The sequence below is a fragment of the Dromiciops gliroides genome, chromosome X (assembly GCF_019393635.1).
Source record: "Dromiciops gliroides isolate mDroGli1 chromosome X, mDroGli1.pri, whole genome shotgun sequence".
In the NCBI taxonomy this organism is placed as follows: Eukaryota; Metazoa; Chordata; class Mammalia; order Microbiotheria; family Microbiotheriidae; genus Dromiciops; species Dromiciops gliroides.
The window spans coordinates 38651216-38666704 of record NC_057867.1 but is presented as its reverse complement, the minus strand read 5'-3'; the positions used below and the strand labels follow the sequence as shown (position 1 = coordinate 38666704).

At 41.7% G+C, this 15489-nt stretch overlaps 1 protein-coding gene across 1 annotated transcript in view; it reads left to right on the top strand.

Moving 5' to 3' along the window:
- The first annotated feature begins 370 nt into the window (after positions 1–370).
- The window catches only part of CUL4B (cullin 4B), a 45458-nt gene continuing 30339 nt past the window's right edge, over positions 371–15489 (top strand). The window contains exons 1-4 of the mRNA XM_043974188.1: positions 371–409; positions 1106–1726; positions 5185–5300; positions 15125–15228. Of these exons, the coding sequence (XP_043830123.1) occupies positions 382–409; positions 1106–1726; positions 5185–5300; positions 15125–15228 (869 nt within the window). The 5' untranslated portion in view covers positions 371–381. The remainder of the gene's footprint in view (positions 410–1105; positions 1727–5184; positions 5301–15124; positions 15229–15489) is intronic.

The window sequence follows — 15489 nt, the reverse complement described above, 5'->3', positions numbered from 1 at the left end:
CATCTTCCCTTCCGCCATCCCGGTCTCTCTTTACTGTAGCGCCTATTCATAACTATTACATTTTGAAGCATCCCCGATCGAGCGCTTTAACCTCTTCTGCTCAAGCAAAGTTTCTAGACTTCTGCTCCTCCCTCCACCCAGGTCCGCGCCTACTCCCCGCCCTCTAGTGCCTCGCTGCCTCCCTTGTCCCCGCCCCTTCTCCACTACATCACCGCATCCCCGCCCCCTGGCTTTGGAACGGACCAATAGGAGGGCGTTTTCCGACCCGGTCGCCCCACCTCCGCACTGAGTCCGCGCCCTATTTCTCCTCCTCCTCTCTCACTCCGCCCCCTTCTCGCACGCTCGCCCTGCGGACCTCCGGGGTTCCGAGGATCGGGCGCTATGAAAAGTGTTTGCCCTGTCGCTGCCGGTAAGGGGTTACGGCGCCAGCCTCCCCACGGGGAGACCCAGAGGAGTCTGGACGGTGGGAGGCCTGGGGGGCTACGGGGAGTGAATCTGAGGTTAGGGAGGCCGGCGCCGCCTCTCCTCAGCTTCCCCTCCCCCCTCCCCCGCTGGCCCCCCCCCCCCCCGCCGCCAGCTTGGGCGGGAGCGGCTGCTCCCCCCCTCCCGGCAGGCCACGGGGCCGGAAGTGCCTCCATTTTTCCCCTTTCGTACTATTGACAATAACAAGCCCCAGTTTTCTCTCTTGAGTCCCCCCCCACCTTCCTCCCTCGTTCTCCCTCCCCCTCCTCCCGGAGCCCAGCGTCTCCCCTCCCGGAGAGAGAAAAGGAGGTGGAGCGGGCGCTCGCCTAGCCTCCCCCCGCCTCTCCTGGAGCCAGGCGGGGAGGGGAAGAGGGAGAGAGAGAAAAGCAGGAGGGGGGACCAGCCGAGAGTCGCGGTCCTCCCTCCCTCCCTCTCCCTCCCCTCCCCTCTCCCGCCCCCCTCCCTCACTCACTCCCTGACTGGCTCGCTCCCCTCCCCTCCCTCCCTCCCTCCCCAGCCTCTCTGGCCCCCCCCCCCGACCCCGGTCCTGGATGGCTCGCTTTTCCACCTTTTCTTTCTCGCCCACCCGAAGGGCTTCATGTTTCCCAGCCTATTGACCCCAGCATTTTCATGTTTCCAACAGGTTTCTCATCCCCCAACCCCCCAGCTGCTGCTGCTGCTGCTGCTCCTCCTTCCCAGGAGGTCAGACCTGCCACTGATGGTCATAATAGCACCAGTCCCACTCCGGCCGCCGCCGCCGCCGCCTGTTCCAAGAAGAGAAAGTTAAACAGCAGTAGCAGCAGCAGCAGCGGCGGCTGTGGCAGCGGCGGCGGCAGCAGCAGCAGCAGCAGCAGCAGCAGCAGCAACAGCAACGAAAAAGAAGACTTTGATCCCATCCCTTCTTCCTGCTCCTCCCCTCCCCCGCCCCCTCCCAAGAACTCCTCTACATCCTCTTCTGCCGCCTCCTGCCCAGGGCTTGCAGTTGCCACCCCCAACCATCACCACCTCCAGAAGAAACTGCGTTTTGAGGACTCCTTGGATTTGATCGGACTTGATGTGAAGATGGCCGAGGAAGCGGCATCCTCCTCTTCACCTGGTCTCGCCGTAGCTCAGCAGCAGCAACTTAAAAACAAAAGCTTATTAATGTCCTCGGTGGCCGCGGGCCACCACGCGAACGGGCTGACCAAAGCCCCCACGGGCATCTCCAGCTTCACCCACAGCAAGCCCAGTTCGGCCAAGAAACTGGTGATCAAGAACTTTAAAGGTAACAGAACAGCGCCCAGAATCGGGAGTATTGGGGAGGGGGGGGCACGGGGGAAATTGAATTTTGGGATGAAAAGCAGCAGAGAGTTGAGTTTAACACTGTGAGCAGCTGTAGTTTGTCCTTGGGGGCAGACTCACAAAGTTCTCTCTCTTTTCGGGGGGGAAAAGGAAATTCTTCTGGGTGGGTGGGATATTGTTTATCCAGTCGCCTTATGTCTGTCTCCTTGTGCCCTTCTCGAAAATATTTAACGTTCTCGATTCACAATTACTGCTAATGTTGATTTTTCTTCCACTTAATCGGAAGTGGTTACTACTGTGTATTCTGTTTTACGGCATCCTCCGTGATTACTTCTTTTTTTCTTCTACTTTTTTTTGTTTTTTTTGCAAGCGAAGAAAGCTCAAACTTTAAGAAAAAAAAAAAGGTTGATTTGTTCCAAAAGTCATACGTAGTCTTTGGTAACTCTTTCTTCTCGGGTCACATTTCGTTCCACTTCTGAAATGGTAATGCATTGATGCAGTTTTCTTTCTCTTTGGTGGGCAGCTTGCAGCCTTTTGCGCTAACAAAATTGTTTAGTTTTTTTTGGGGGGGGGCGTGAGGGACGTGTGTTAGAGCCCTCAGTTTAGTGCTCCCAGGAGATCAGGTATTTTGAACTTAGCATTAAATCCTTTTATAAGTTGATACCAATCTGTGTGTAATGATGTACTCTTGGATTTACAAGATTGGCTTAGCTCTAAGCTAAAAACGCCAATTTTCTTGAAGATAATTCCATTCGTTTGGGTTTGGGGAGGAAGACGGAGGACTATGTTCGTATTCCTTGAATGTGAAATCTAGATAGGGAAGGGAGATTTTCTAGTTCTTAATTCCATCCCAAACATCTTTCCAAGGCTTTGAAATTGGCGGTGGTTTGCAAGTGTTAGTTGTCTTAAGGAATGAAGTTTCTATAGTTTTTTTCTTTCCTTCTCTCCTTAATAAAAGTCTTTAGGAGATGGGTTTTGTTTTGTTTGTTTGTTTGTTTGTTTTTAATTAAGCCCATCTCTCCCTTTTCTTTGTCATATATTAGTGGTTTTTGCTAAACGTTGATGAATCTCGGTCAACTACCCTCTGCTAATGGTGCTTATTTTCAAGGGTGAACACTCGAGATGTTTTGTACCTCTTCATCATTTTAGAGCCGAGCCAGTCATATACAACTCAATTAGTCACCCCTCTTAAGGCAATCCTCTTAGTCATTTTGGTTGCTTTTTCCCAGACTATCTCCAACATGAGCACAGCTTCATAGCATTGGAGTGCTCTGAACCAGACATGCAGCATTATTATCCCCCCCCCCCCCCCCCCCGAACTGCAGAGTGCATCACATTATATACTTCACATAGAGGGTACTGACAGACCACTGCTCAGTGTTGCTGTTTGAACATCTCCAGTGTCTTGTCCCTATCACTTTTGCTCCTGGAAATGCAGGTAGCAAAATGAGTCTTTCACACCTAAATGAACTGTAATTATTTCTAATGTATGACTGTGCTTCCAGATTAGGCTCACTGTTTCAGCCCTAGAATAATCTGCTTATTTATTTTTTTTGGTGTAAGGAATTTATTAAATGAGAACAGCTCCCAACATGTCATACGGTGTTAAAACTGGAAGTAACCTTCCAGTTCACCTCGTCCAACCCCCCTATCCTGGCACGTTATGGTTTCAGCTTAGTCTCCACTCTAATCTCCATGGCTGTGTGGCAGATACCATGGTCGTTGGTACTCAGCGTCTGCTTACTTTGGAAACTTTGCCTTTCCACACAGTATTTTGAGAAACCCTAACCGTATCCCTACCTGCAGCTTTTTTTTTTCTTCTGTAGAGGCATGAAATGTTTTATAGACACAGTAGTGGTGGCTGCCCTCCTAGTGTAACCACAAGTCCAGTCCGTCATATCTATTTTCCCATCTGTAAAATCGTGATTTAGGGTACTGATCTATACCTGCCTGTAGAGTACCGAACGTGCAGATGGATTGTTCTAAAAACGAAATCCCTTGGAGAAATGTCTTCAGAGACATGCGATTGAACTAAGAAACATTTTTAACGTTAAAACTTGGCTGATTCTTTAAACATTTTCTATATGATGTAACAAGTTTGTATAGATCAGATCGTGAATACTTGATCTTTTTGTTTCTCTGGTTATCAGTTAATCCATCTATAAAATGAACGCATTGGCTGATCTATCTGGGGGGGTCTCTCCTCTGATTTGTCAAAAGACTCATTCTGGAAAGTTAAGTTTAATGGAAAAATTTCTAAGTTTCTTGTGCTAGTTAATATTAAGGAGATTAGACTTTCCTCATGTTTATGCAGTCAGTGTTAGTGTAGAAATGAGGAATTCACTATTTCAGGGCAAGATAGTTCTCTCTCTCTCTTTCTCTCTCTCTCTCTCTCTCTCTCTCTCTCTCGCTCGCTCTCTCTCTCGCTCTCTCTCTCTCTCTCGCTCTCGCTCTCTCGCTCTCTCGCTCTCTCTCGCTCTCTCTCGCTCTCTCTCTTTCTCTCTCTCTTTTTGGGTCAAACCTACATTGATATTTTCTCTCATTCCTTTCCCACCCCAACAGCCTTTTATTCTTCTTTACACACAACCTTTCGTTCTTGCTGTAATGTTTTTGCCTTAGGTAAGGAGAGTGACTTGAAGAGTATGGGTGGGTGGGGGGTAGGTTTGAGGAGTCTTAATCACATTTTATTTGCCTGAAGAAAAAAGTCTTAGGCATGCACAAAATGATCTGTGAGTGCTATGATCCTTTGGTGTTTGTGCATTTGTGTAAGAAATAGGTTGTATTTGTTGTGGCTTTTAAAAAAGGGATCCTGAAGACTTTGGTTTTGAAAAAAATTTTTTTTCTCTGAAAATATAGTTGACCCTTCCTTACTACTGAAAAATGTCCCTATAGAAACTCATTGTTGATGTTAAGGCTTGTATATGTGATGGAATGAAATTAGGATTCGCATTCTGATTTTGGAGCTGGCTCATCCATACCTTGAATCTCACCTTAAGGATTATTGGAACTCTGTAGGAGGAAAAGATTTGCTGGGTGTCTGGAAATCGGGGAGGAACAGAAGAGAGTTGGTTCTAATACTTCTGTACTATGTGCAAGGTTCGTAGACACTATCTAACAGATCTTGATTTGAGGTGTTTGTTGTTTTTTTGAAGTTTTTGCTTGTTATATATACTAAGCTTAAAAAGAGAATGGTTATTTTTAATGTTTAAGTAGGTATAACAGTATAGTTGGTGTTTACTTGGCATGATTAACTGGCCCCTAAACATAACATTTTTACCCAGTTGGTTTACTAAATCTCTATCATATTTGAGAACCACTGGATAAATAGTTCATTCGATTGCAGACCCTTCTTTAAAACAGAAACTGCTTGATGTGCTTTTTGGAAACTCAAGTGATGATGTCTCCTATGCCGTAATTCTGATATCAACCTTTATCTTCTAGAAAAACCTAAATTGCCAGAAAACTATACGGATCAAACGTGGCAGAAATTGAAAGAAGCAGTAGAAGCCATTCAGAACAGTACTTCCATTAAATACAATTTAGAAGAACTCTATCAGGTATGTCTGAGTTTGAATCCATGCACATTACATGACCTTAAATAGCATTGGCATGCCTCACCTCACTGTGATTTTACTTCTCTGTTCTTGGCCTTCTAATGCCATTGCTTTTGCTCCGTACTTGATCTTGTTATAATTACCAAGTATGAGATTCTCTCTCATGTTAGGTGCATCTGCATGCCTTTGTGCACACATACCCGGGGACATGGTGACTGAAGTCCTCGTGTAATAAGACTTGCTGTAGGCCTGGCAGATAGAGCATGAAGCAAGTCTTCTGTGGATACATTTCAAGGAAGAGCTTCTGAGAAGGAAGTTTCACTGTAGCATGGCCTGAAGACTGGGTTCTAGTGTCTTCAAAAATGGACATTTGCTCCTGGCTATGCCTGAGTGTTTAGAGAAGCCAGAGCAAATCCATGGTCTGTTTTGTTAGTTCCTTTCTATCTGCTGATGTTCACAGGGTCTATAATAGGGTCTTAGAAACCATTCTTTCCTTTTGCCCTAGAATGGGCGCCTGTCTTTCTTAGATTGTGACCCACCAGCTTGGTCTGTTCTTACTTCTTTACTGCCCCTTTGCTTCAAGTCTGTCTTATTGAATTGCAGTTCCTTTGAAAGGATTTTTTATTAACATTTTTTCCTTTTATTACGAATTTGACGAACATGAACAAACATGACCATTTCCCCCTACAGAGAAGCCCCAAAGAAGACTGCATATGGAACTGTGAATCTCCACTACAATGCACTGGCTTGTCTCTTTGAAGACTCAGCTTGTTAGCTCCAATACTGCTCTGCTTGTCTGTCAATTGTAGTACTTTGAGAAATTAATTCAAAATACCACTTTTAGGGCATGAATTGATTTCATGTTCTTAGCTGACTAAAGAAGACTTAAGCTGGAGAGAAGCAGCTTTTGTGATGAAAAACTTGTGAACAATTAGAGCTATCTAAAAGTGGTTTGGGCTGCCCCCTCATTAGAAATCTTTTAGCCAAGGCTGGATAACTACTTGTCTATTATTTTGTAGATTTCATTCTTCTGATACCAGCTAGCCTTGGAGGTCCCCTCTACCTCTTGAGATTGTGTGATTCTGCCAAAGTACTTTACCCTTCAGTAATTGGTGGTGTCACTCTTGCACCAAATTGCTTTAGTGACTTGACACATGACTATTGGAATTGGAGGAGAAAAATCCTCAAATTTAATATCAGTAAAATCCCAGGAGGAATTTTTTTTTGTTTTTTAAATCAATATTTGTAGTATTCGTCTACATATTTTAATATTTGAACAGTTGGTTCTCAAGTGACAAAATAGACTTTTTTTTTTCCATACGCAGTCCGTGGCTTTTCAAAATTTCTAATTTACATGTTAGACTATTGTGTTATACCAGACTCTATGAGGCACACAAGAGCTCACATGTTTCTTTCATCGCATATATAATTGAAGACTATTCCATCACAGTGTTTGAAGTGTGTTAGAAATTTCACTTTGGGGAAAGAAAAGATTCTTCCATTTAGTCTTAAAGTATATAACTTTAATATGTCTTCACTTTTTCCCTCATCAGCTTCTTTTTTTTTTAAAATAGCTTTTAGCATTTTTGTTCAGATACCATTGTACGTGGGATATAGCCTAGAAATAGGCATTTGAAAATTATGCTTTTTATAACAGATGTGGACTGTTGCTAATGAACCTAATTTACTTGATCTCATGTTTTTCTAAGCTTTTGAATTGAAATGATTTTCTATACTACCTTGGCATACACACATTTGAAGAGGTGCACTTGTTGATTCTAATTGCTTTGCTGTTTGAAGCCTAAATTAAAGAAACTTAATTTTTTTGGATTGTTCTCACAGAGAGAGTATTTTGAGTTATTCAAGTGTTGAAAAGAAGAGGAACAAAGCTGGGGCACAGTGTTTCACACCACCTGGCTTTCAGGTCCCGGTTTTGTACTCGGGGCAAATTCATTGTGTTTTTGTTTGTTTGTTTAAAGATGAGCCTTTGGCTTAGACTGCTTGCATCCTTTGCCCACTTGAGTTTTCAGTTTCTAGAAAAGTGTGCCCATCGATGAGGGTTTGTTTCTCTTAGCACTAGGAATACATACCAAATTAGCCCACAGATCTGGAGGGCTTGGGCTTAAGTAAACACAATTCCATTTCTTTGTGTTCCAAGATGTTTATGCATTTCACTTTAGTACCTCAAATTACTAGTTTTGGGGAGGGCAATTCTAACTTCTGTGACTTGAAAACAATTAGCCATAGTCAGTGGTTGGCTCTAGTTTTTGTTTGTTTCATTGAATATAAATTGTATGAGTGTTGTTTTGCTTGGCTACTGCCTTTTTTGAGGGCCTTCTTCTCTTCCTTTTAAACATAATAGCGATTGATTCTGTGGGTAAAGTTTTCCCGCTTGGCTCCCGAATAGCTGGATGGTAAATGGATGGCAATTGAAGAAATGCTTGTTAAGCACCTGTGTGCGAGGTGAGGTTCTCGGTGAGATCCACAGATCACCAGGAAGCTTGACATTCCAAATATGCTTCAGTAGACACCATTAACTAGGCTGAGAGAGCAGTTCTGTTCCTCACTCCACAAAAGAGTGCGGGCTGTGATTGTGCGTGGATGACTCAAGTTGCCTCAGTGAAGATCTAATTTCTTGTGTGTCAAGCTCTGTTCTCAGTTTAATAAAGGGATGACTTCGACTTTTTCTGGTTTTGTACCAGTCACATCAAAATAGAAATGTGAGTTGCCGCTGTCATCATCACTGTCGTTCTTGATAATGCCGATGATCTTTAGCTTCCTCTTTGGCTTGTTAGCTGGAAATAAACCAGAGAATATTACTCTTATTTTCTCTCTGGGAGTCTTTCTGATCTCTGAAGGAGCCACGTAATCTGAGAGGAAGGCAGTTTGCTCCACGGGCAGGCATCTTGTTGGAGCACTTGTGTGTAAAATAAGTTTTACCTACTGGTTCTTTTGGGTAAGTGATGTATTTCTGGAGCAAATAGGAGAAGGAGGTGACTCTCAGCAGTGCAGAGGATCTTTCCTTGTGTGAGGGAAGCCCTGATCCCTTTTAGTTAAGGAAAGGCTTTGGTCATTTTCTTGGCCCTGCCTAGGAGAACTGTCTATTGAACTCAGCTACGTTGGCTTAACTCTCGAATGCAGGTGGCTAAGAACAAGCTTGAGGCTGTTTGTAATTGTAGGGAAAGTTAGGTTTTTAAAAAATTTATAGAAACTTAGCAGTGTTAAACATTCCTCAGTTCTTCCTGGGTTTTAATCATTGTAATTCTTGTAATTCATTGTAACAAAAATTACCTATGGCTTGGTACTCTGAATTTTTGCTGATTTCAGTATATCATGTGGGCCTGTTTTAAAACCATTAAAAGTGTGTAAAAACTAGCTAGCCAATGAGAGACTTCTGGTTGGAGTGTGGAATTGTTTTAAAATACGTAAAGTCTGCAAAAAAAGATACTGCAGGTATCAAATCAGACAGAGACAGGGTCTTCAGGTAGAGAGATTCTGGGTTTCTGTATATTGCGTTACTTTTATTTGAATCCTTTTCATTTTCCTTTCTCTTCTTCCCAACAAATCCCACTCCTAACCCCCTTTTTTCCTGCTCCCACACAATAGACAATATATTTTGGGAGCACAGGATTTGAATTTTAGCTGTAAAGCCAAGACATGACCTATAGTTCTTCCTACACTCCATTTGCTGCATGCTTATGTTTTCACTGGTGAGTTTTTCAGGCAACTAAGTGTTTGGGATGGGTATACTTTGGGGGAGGTGAGGCAGGGAGTGGGATGAGTAAATTTAGTAAGTTTTCTTGTCGTTATCTTATATTAAAGAAATAAACAAACACCTAGACAGTATATCTAAAATCTTCTATTTTAAAAGAGTTGCAGTTTTGCGAAATCTATATTCAGTTTAAGAATAATTGCCAAGTGGTGAAAATAGATGGCTGGCACAGTCACTGAGAATGTGATTGGTGGCATGAGGTAGTGAATGGACTGGCTGCCAGACAGACTTGGAGTCAGGAAGACCTGAGTTCAGATCATCTCTCAAATACTTGCTGGCTGTGAGACTATAGACAAGCCCCTCTCTCTCAGAGCTTCAGTTTCCTCATCTGTAAAATGGGGATAATAGCACCAATCTGATGCTGGTGTTGTAAGGTTAAATCAAAGGAGAGACTATATATGCGGTTCAATGAGAACCTTAAAGCACTATAGAAATATTATTAATTTAAGGAGGTAAAGGGCTTTGTGAATGGTAAAGTACCATATAAATGTTAGCCATTATTACCATTTATACAGTTTAAAAAATAGGTTGTTATATGAAACTCCATGGACTCTAGAAGTTGTTTTGTTTTAATGGAATTCATGAGTAGAGAATACATTGCTAAAATCCCAAAGCTGATCCCAGCCTCAACTTCTGGGGTTTTTTCTTTCACTTTTTTTTTTCCATGAACCTGACAAATGTCAGCCAAATGTGAACATTTCTCTATAGGAAGAACTGAAAAGGAGGAGTCCTTACAAAGCTCTGAATCTACTCTATTGCATGAAGCTCGGCTTTGGGAAAAGATTATATTTCCCATTTGCCATGGTGGTTCCCACAATTCCCTGCTTGGCTGTGGTGGCCCTATTTGGATTGCTTCCTGCTCTCTTCTGTATTTTAAAAAATGATTCATTGATGCTCTTCTCTTTTTAAAGCATCATTATCAATAGCAGGGCTACCCCCTACCCTCCCTGGCTTTGACACATTGAATTGTATCAAATGAATCAATTTTACACAGGTGAGCTCGCTCCTGTGCTATTTGGTTGTTACTGTTATTTAGCGTTTGCTACTTACAAAGCACTTCATGACATCTTATTGATCCTCTCCGTGACCCTTTGCTAACGTTATCATCTCCATTTTACTGGTAGAGTCACCTCTTGGTGTGTCATAGGTTTCTTTCCTATGGAGCTATGGACAAGTCACTTGCCCTTTCTGAGCCTGAGGCCGCTGGCTTCCCTTAGGACTTTTGAAGGAGTTTCTGATGAAATCTGAGGTCCTTGGTCCTAGAAGAACCCAGTTGCCCCACATCTCCCCTGGAGCTAATCTCTTTTTGGACATTGCCATTCTTCTTTCTGTTACCAGCATTGTGTTGTTGTTGTTGTTTTTTAAATAATTGTTGAGGTCTTTGGGGTTTTGTTTTTTTGTTTTTTGTCTTTGTCTTTTGGGTTTTTTTTTAAATTCCCTTGTAACAATGAAAACTAACAGAGCATCTGATAGTTGATGGGTGTGCTTTAAAGGATAACTGCTACTTGATGGCTGAACAGAAGAACAGTAACAAGCAGTAATTGTAGAATGTACTATCAAAACCAGGACCTTTCTTTTGTTTTAAATAAATGGTCTTGTTATCTTTTGTTTTTCCATCATCTGCATTTCCATGCAGCTGATATATTGTAACTAAAATATGGAAAAAGTTATCTGTGTTCCCACATTCATAGTTTCTCACATCTGCTAAGGAAGGGAGACAGTTTTCTAATCTCTCTTTTTTACTGGCCCTCCCTCCCCTTCCTTTTAAAATTTCTTATCTCTCTTCTCTGGGTCTAAGCTTGGCCATTATAATTTCACAGCATTTGATTTCAATTAAAATCAGGATGTTGTGGTTTTTTTTTTAATTAAAAAGCATTTTTGGTCATCAGGCATTTATTTTTTTTTCTCTTTCACCTCCCTTTACCCAGAACAAAATGAAAAAACAAAACCCTTTAACAAATAGTCAAGGAAAAGATTGTCATTTCCATCTTGAGTCCATCGCCTCTCTGCCAAGAGATGGATAGCATTCTTCATCATCTGTCCTCTGGGATCATCAATCATTTTCTTCAACAGCATTCTTAAGTCTTTCCAAGTTATTTGTCTTTATAATATATATATATATATACATATTTTTTTTTTGGTGAGGCAATTAGGGTTAAGTGACTTGCCCAGGGTCACACAGCTAGTAAGTGTTAAATGTCTGAGGCCAGATTTGAACTCAGGTCCTCCTGAATCCAGGGCCAGTGCTCTATCCACTGTGCCACCTAGCTGCCCCGTGTCTTTATAATATTGTTGTCTTTGTAAACATCGTTATCCTGGTTTTGCTCACTTCCCTCTGCATCAGTTCATACAAGGCTTCCCAGGTTTCTTTAAAACTGTCCCTTTTCTTATTTTATACGGTATGATATGGCAATGAGTATGGTGTTCCATTACATTCTTAAAACATAATTTGTTTCACCATTCCTCAATTGATGGGTACCCCTGAATTTTATTTCATTCATTTTTCAATGACACCAGGCTATACCTTTTTATAATAAGGCTATACCTTATCATTTAAATAAGGTTTCAAGGGACTTTGTAAAGTTCTTCCCTTTTAGTTCATTAAAACTTTCCCTCGCCATTTAGAATGGATACCATGAATGTCTTCGTGATAATTTAACATGTAAATGATCAGCATTATCAAGTGCCTTTCTTGTGCACAGCATTACAATATCAGGGACATGAACATTTCCAGAGCTCTGTGATGAAATGACACTGAATCTTTGCTAATAGAAGGCTGAGATCTTAAGCATGCTGGGAATATCAGATGGTAAAATGAAGTAGAGACTGATTTGCCCCATTTCTTTGCTGTCCAAAGATATAAAACCTGGACCTTTCAAAAGCACTGTGACTAACAGGGTCAGGGTTCAGAGACTTAAGCTATTTGCTAAGATGACTCATTGTATAAAATTGGCTGTATCTAAGCCTTCAGCTTTCTGATATGAGAGTCTCTATAGGAATAGTATTTATTGTAATGGGATTTTACCATCTCAAGTATCCTGTTTGCATTGTAAGGACAGCTAAGATTAGAGTTCTTTCATCAAATTGCAATTATTCTTCAACTTTCCTTATTCTTCCAAGTCTGCTTAATGACCCCTTCATAGAAAAACTCCCAACTCCCAAATCATTCACAGAAGCCATGGAACCAGACATATTGAGAGATCCAGGCCTGGGAGAAAGACAGAGGTGAAGCATGTATTTCATCATCAGTAGGCATTCATTGAATACGTACTTAGAACAGGGTACTAGACTAGGGCGCTGGCCAGCCCAAGGTCCAAAGACAAAAGAGCCTAAGACAAAAAGGCCCGGGCCTATGAGGGGATTAGAATCGGGTTGGAGCGGCAGGATATTTTCTCTCTCTTTCTCTCTCTCTCTCTCTCTCTCTCTCTCTCTCTCTCTCTCTCTCTCTCTCTCTCTCTCTCTCTCTTCCCACATCTTACCAAATGAATGGTAGAGATAAGTGCTACAGCAATAGAAGGAGTGATGAGTGCCAGCTGGGGCAGTCTGGGAGTGCTTTGTGGGGATTCTGGGAGACTTGAATGCTAGGGCTGGATGGCTTAGACCAGAAGAGATGAGTGGGGAGGGCAGTCTAGCCCAGTACCTTTTTGAATGAATGAGGGAGTTACCAGGGGTTGGCTGCTGAAGGGCTCAATTGAGAATCTCTTTAGGGGTAACGGATTTCTTGGCTTTGTTTTGTAGGAAGATGAGAAAGGTTTCAGTCTAGATGGTAGGTGGGGTAGTTGCCTGAAACACTTTTCTCAACCTGCTTCGACTAGACCCTGAAGATTAGAATGTGGTTTACAGTATATTTATTCCTTTCACTTCTACCAGTGGATTTGTTTGCCCCTTGGAGTTCAGCAGATCTTTGGTGCTCTCCTGTGGTGTGCCTAGGACTCTTCTTCTAGGAGACTGAAAGAGAACAAAGATGAATAAGTTAAGATCCCTGATTTCAAGGAGCTTAGAAACTAGTAGGGGAGATGAGCCATGCACCTAAATAAAAAGGAAGATAGGGTGACTCTGATGTCAGAGTTCACATGAATTGACTGAGGGGATCAGGGAAGGGCAGAGAAGATGGCACAAAGAGCATTTCTGGGACAGAGAAGTCAGCAGCCAGGTAGCCAAGCTTGGGACATGTTCTAGCATCAGCTGGAGTGTAGAATGGGTAAAAAGAAGTGCTGGGAGATAAGGCAGCTGCAAGCCAGATAGTGATTCTCCAGTGCCATACTGTCTGGGATTGGCAATGGGGAGACAGTGAAAGATTTGGAGCAGCAGAGCCGGCTGCAGTGTGGCCCTGACCTAGACCACTGAACCTGGTGATAAAGAGAGGGCAAGGCTATGAGAGCCTCAGGAGGGAGGAAAAACAAAGCTTGCTACTTCAGTTTTGGGGTCTGGGTAGGAGAAACCAAGGATGGCACTATTTTGACCCTGGGCAGAATGGTGATGCCACTAACAGAATAATCAGATTTGAGAAGAAAGAGAAGTTCTATTCAGGACTAGCTGTTTGAGGTGTCCACAGGCCCTCACTTTGGAAACGTTCAGCTAGAGTATAAATAAGAAAGACAGAAGGGGAGAAGATGCAGCTTCATGAGCAGGATATTAGAGAGGAGAGAAAGGGGGACCAGGGACTTCTTTTGCTATGAATTGTGGCCCATAAAAGAATATTTTTTACATTTGTCAGTACATCTGAATTCTTATCAAATTTCTTCAAAATCCTTTTACTCTATGTGACAGCTGTTTTACATTTGAAACGCATTTGGTATACATAACCACGAAACTGCCGCAGCCTGGAGCTTGTCCCTTTGTCATCTAGTCCAGGCCTTAAGAAGAGAACAATTTAGCTTCTATGGAAGGACATGAAATTGCAATCATTTGTCTTAAGATTATCAGTTGTGCTGTTTGGCAAATTTATGTTTGGTTAAATATTCTTAAACTGAAACCTTATGTGGGAGAAATTCCTCATGATTATATATTGTACCTCTTGTTACAAAAGTCCTGGTGACATTCTCTGCATTTTCCAGTTGAGAAAATTTTTTTTTTTTAAATTATAGGAAGCAAACTTTTAGCCCACTGTAGGTATTAATCTTTTGATTGAGGTAACAACAGTACCCAGAGAGTTATGCTTATGCGTGTTGAAGAACAAGGAATTGGGATTTGTAACAAATCAGTGTGTAAGTAGATAGCTTTTGTATGTCACAGTTGCTGAAGATTGAGCCTCCTCAGGGCAGTCTTAATCTTATCTACCAATGTGTTCATTTCAGTAGAATACTTGACTGAATCTAGTGACTTTGATCTTGTTGTGTAACTATTCTCAAGTATGCTAGCTAACTTTTAAAATAAATATCATAAAAGGATATTTTGGTGTAAATCATTGATAATGTCTTTTCTTCCATCCTTTCTTTAAGATGGTATTTGTGTTTGGGCCTTTTTTTTTTTAAATGTTTTTTTTTCCCAATTAATAAATATTTACTTTCTCCTACATCACTCACCAACTTGAAACAGAAAAACAGAACACTTGTAATAAACATGCATAGTCAAGCGAAACATATCCCCATACCTACCATGACCAAAAATGGTTCTTTTTCTCAGTATTAGTCCATTACTTCTCTGTCAGGAGGTGGGAACATTCATCATCTCTGGAATCATCGTGGATCATAATTCTTAAGCCTTTCAAAGAAGAGCTTTTGACCAAACAAAGGATGGAGATCATGGAAGAGAAAATGGACAATTTTGATAACATAACATTTAAAATTTATTCACAAACAAATCTAACATGGTGAAAATTAGAAGGGAAAACAGTTAACTAGGGGAAAAAAATCTTTGCAGCAAGCTTATCTAACAGTCTTATTTCTAAGATATATGAACTGATGCAAATTTATAAGAATAAGAGCCATCTCCCAGTTGATAAATGGCCAAAGGGTATGAGCAGACAATGAAAAATCCAAGCTATCTAGAGCCCTCTGAAAAAACTGTTCCGACTCAGTAATAATGAGAATTGCATATCTGTTTAATCTTGCAGGCTGTGGAAAACCTCTGTTCCTACAAGATTTCTGCAAACTTATATAAACAGCTGAGACAGATCTGTGAAGACCATATCAAATCCCAAATTCACCAATTCCGGGAATATCCTTTTTAAAGCACGAACAACATGTAGCACATTCTCTTTTATTTGCTTTTCCATTCTCTCTTCACATTTTCAGGCCAGTTCCATTTACCTCTCTGGAAAGAGATGTAGCAGGTTTTTAGTTTTGGAACTGGATGCTTATAATAGAATTTTATAGCGTGTGAGGTTAGTAACAATAAAATGCACTTCCAGCCTTGGCCTCTTCTCCTAACAAACTTCAACTGGGGATGGGGCAGGGAGAGTGAATCTTAAATCAGAAA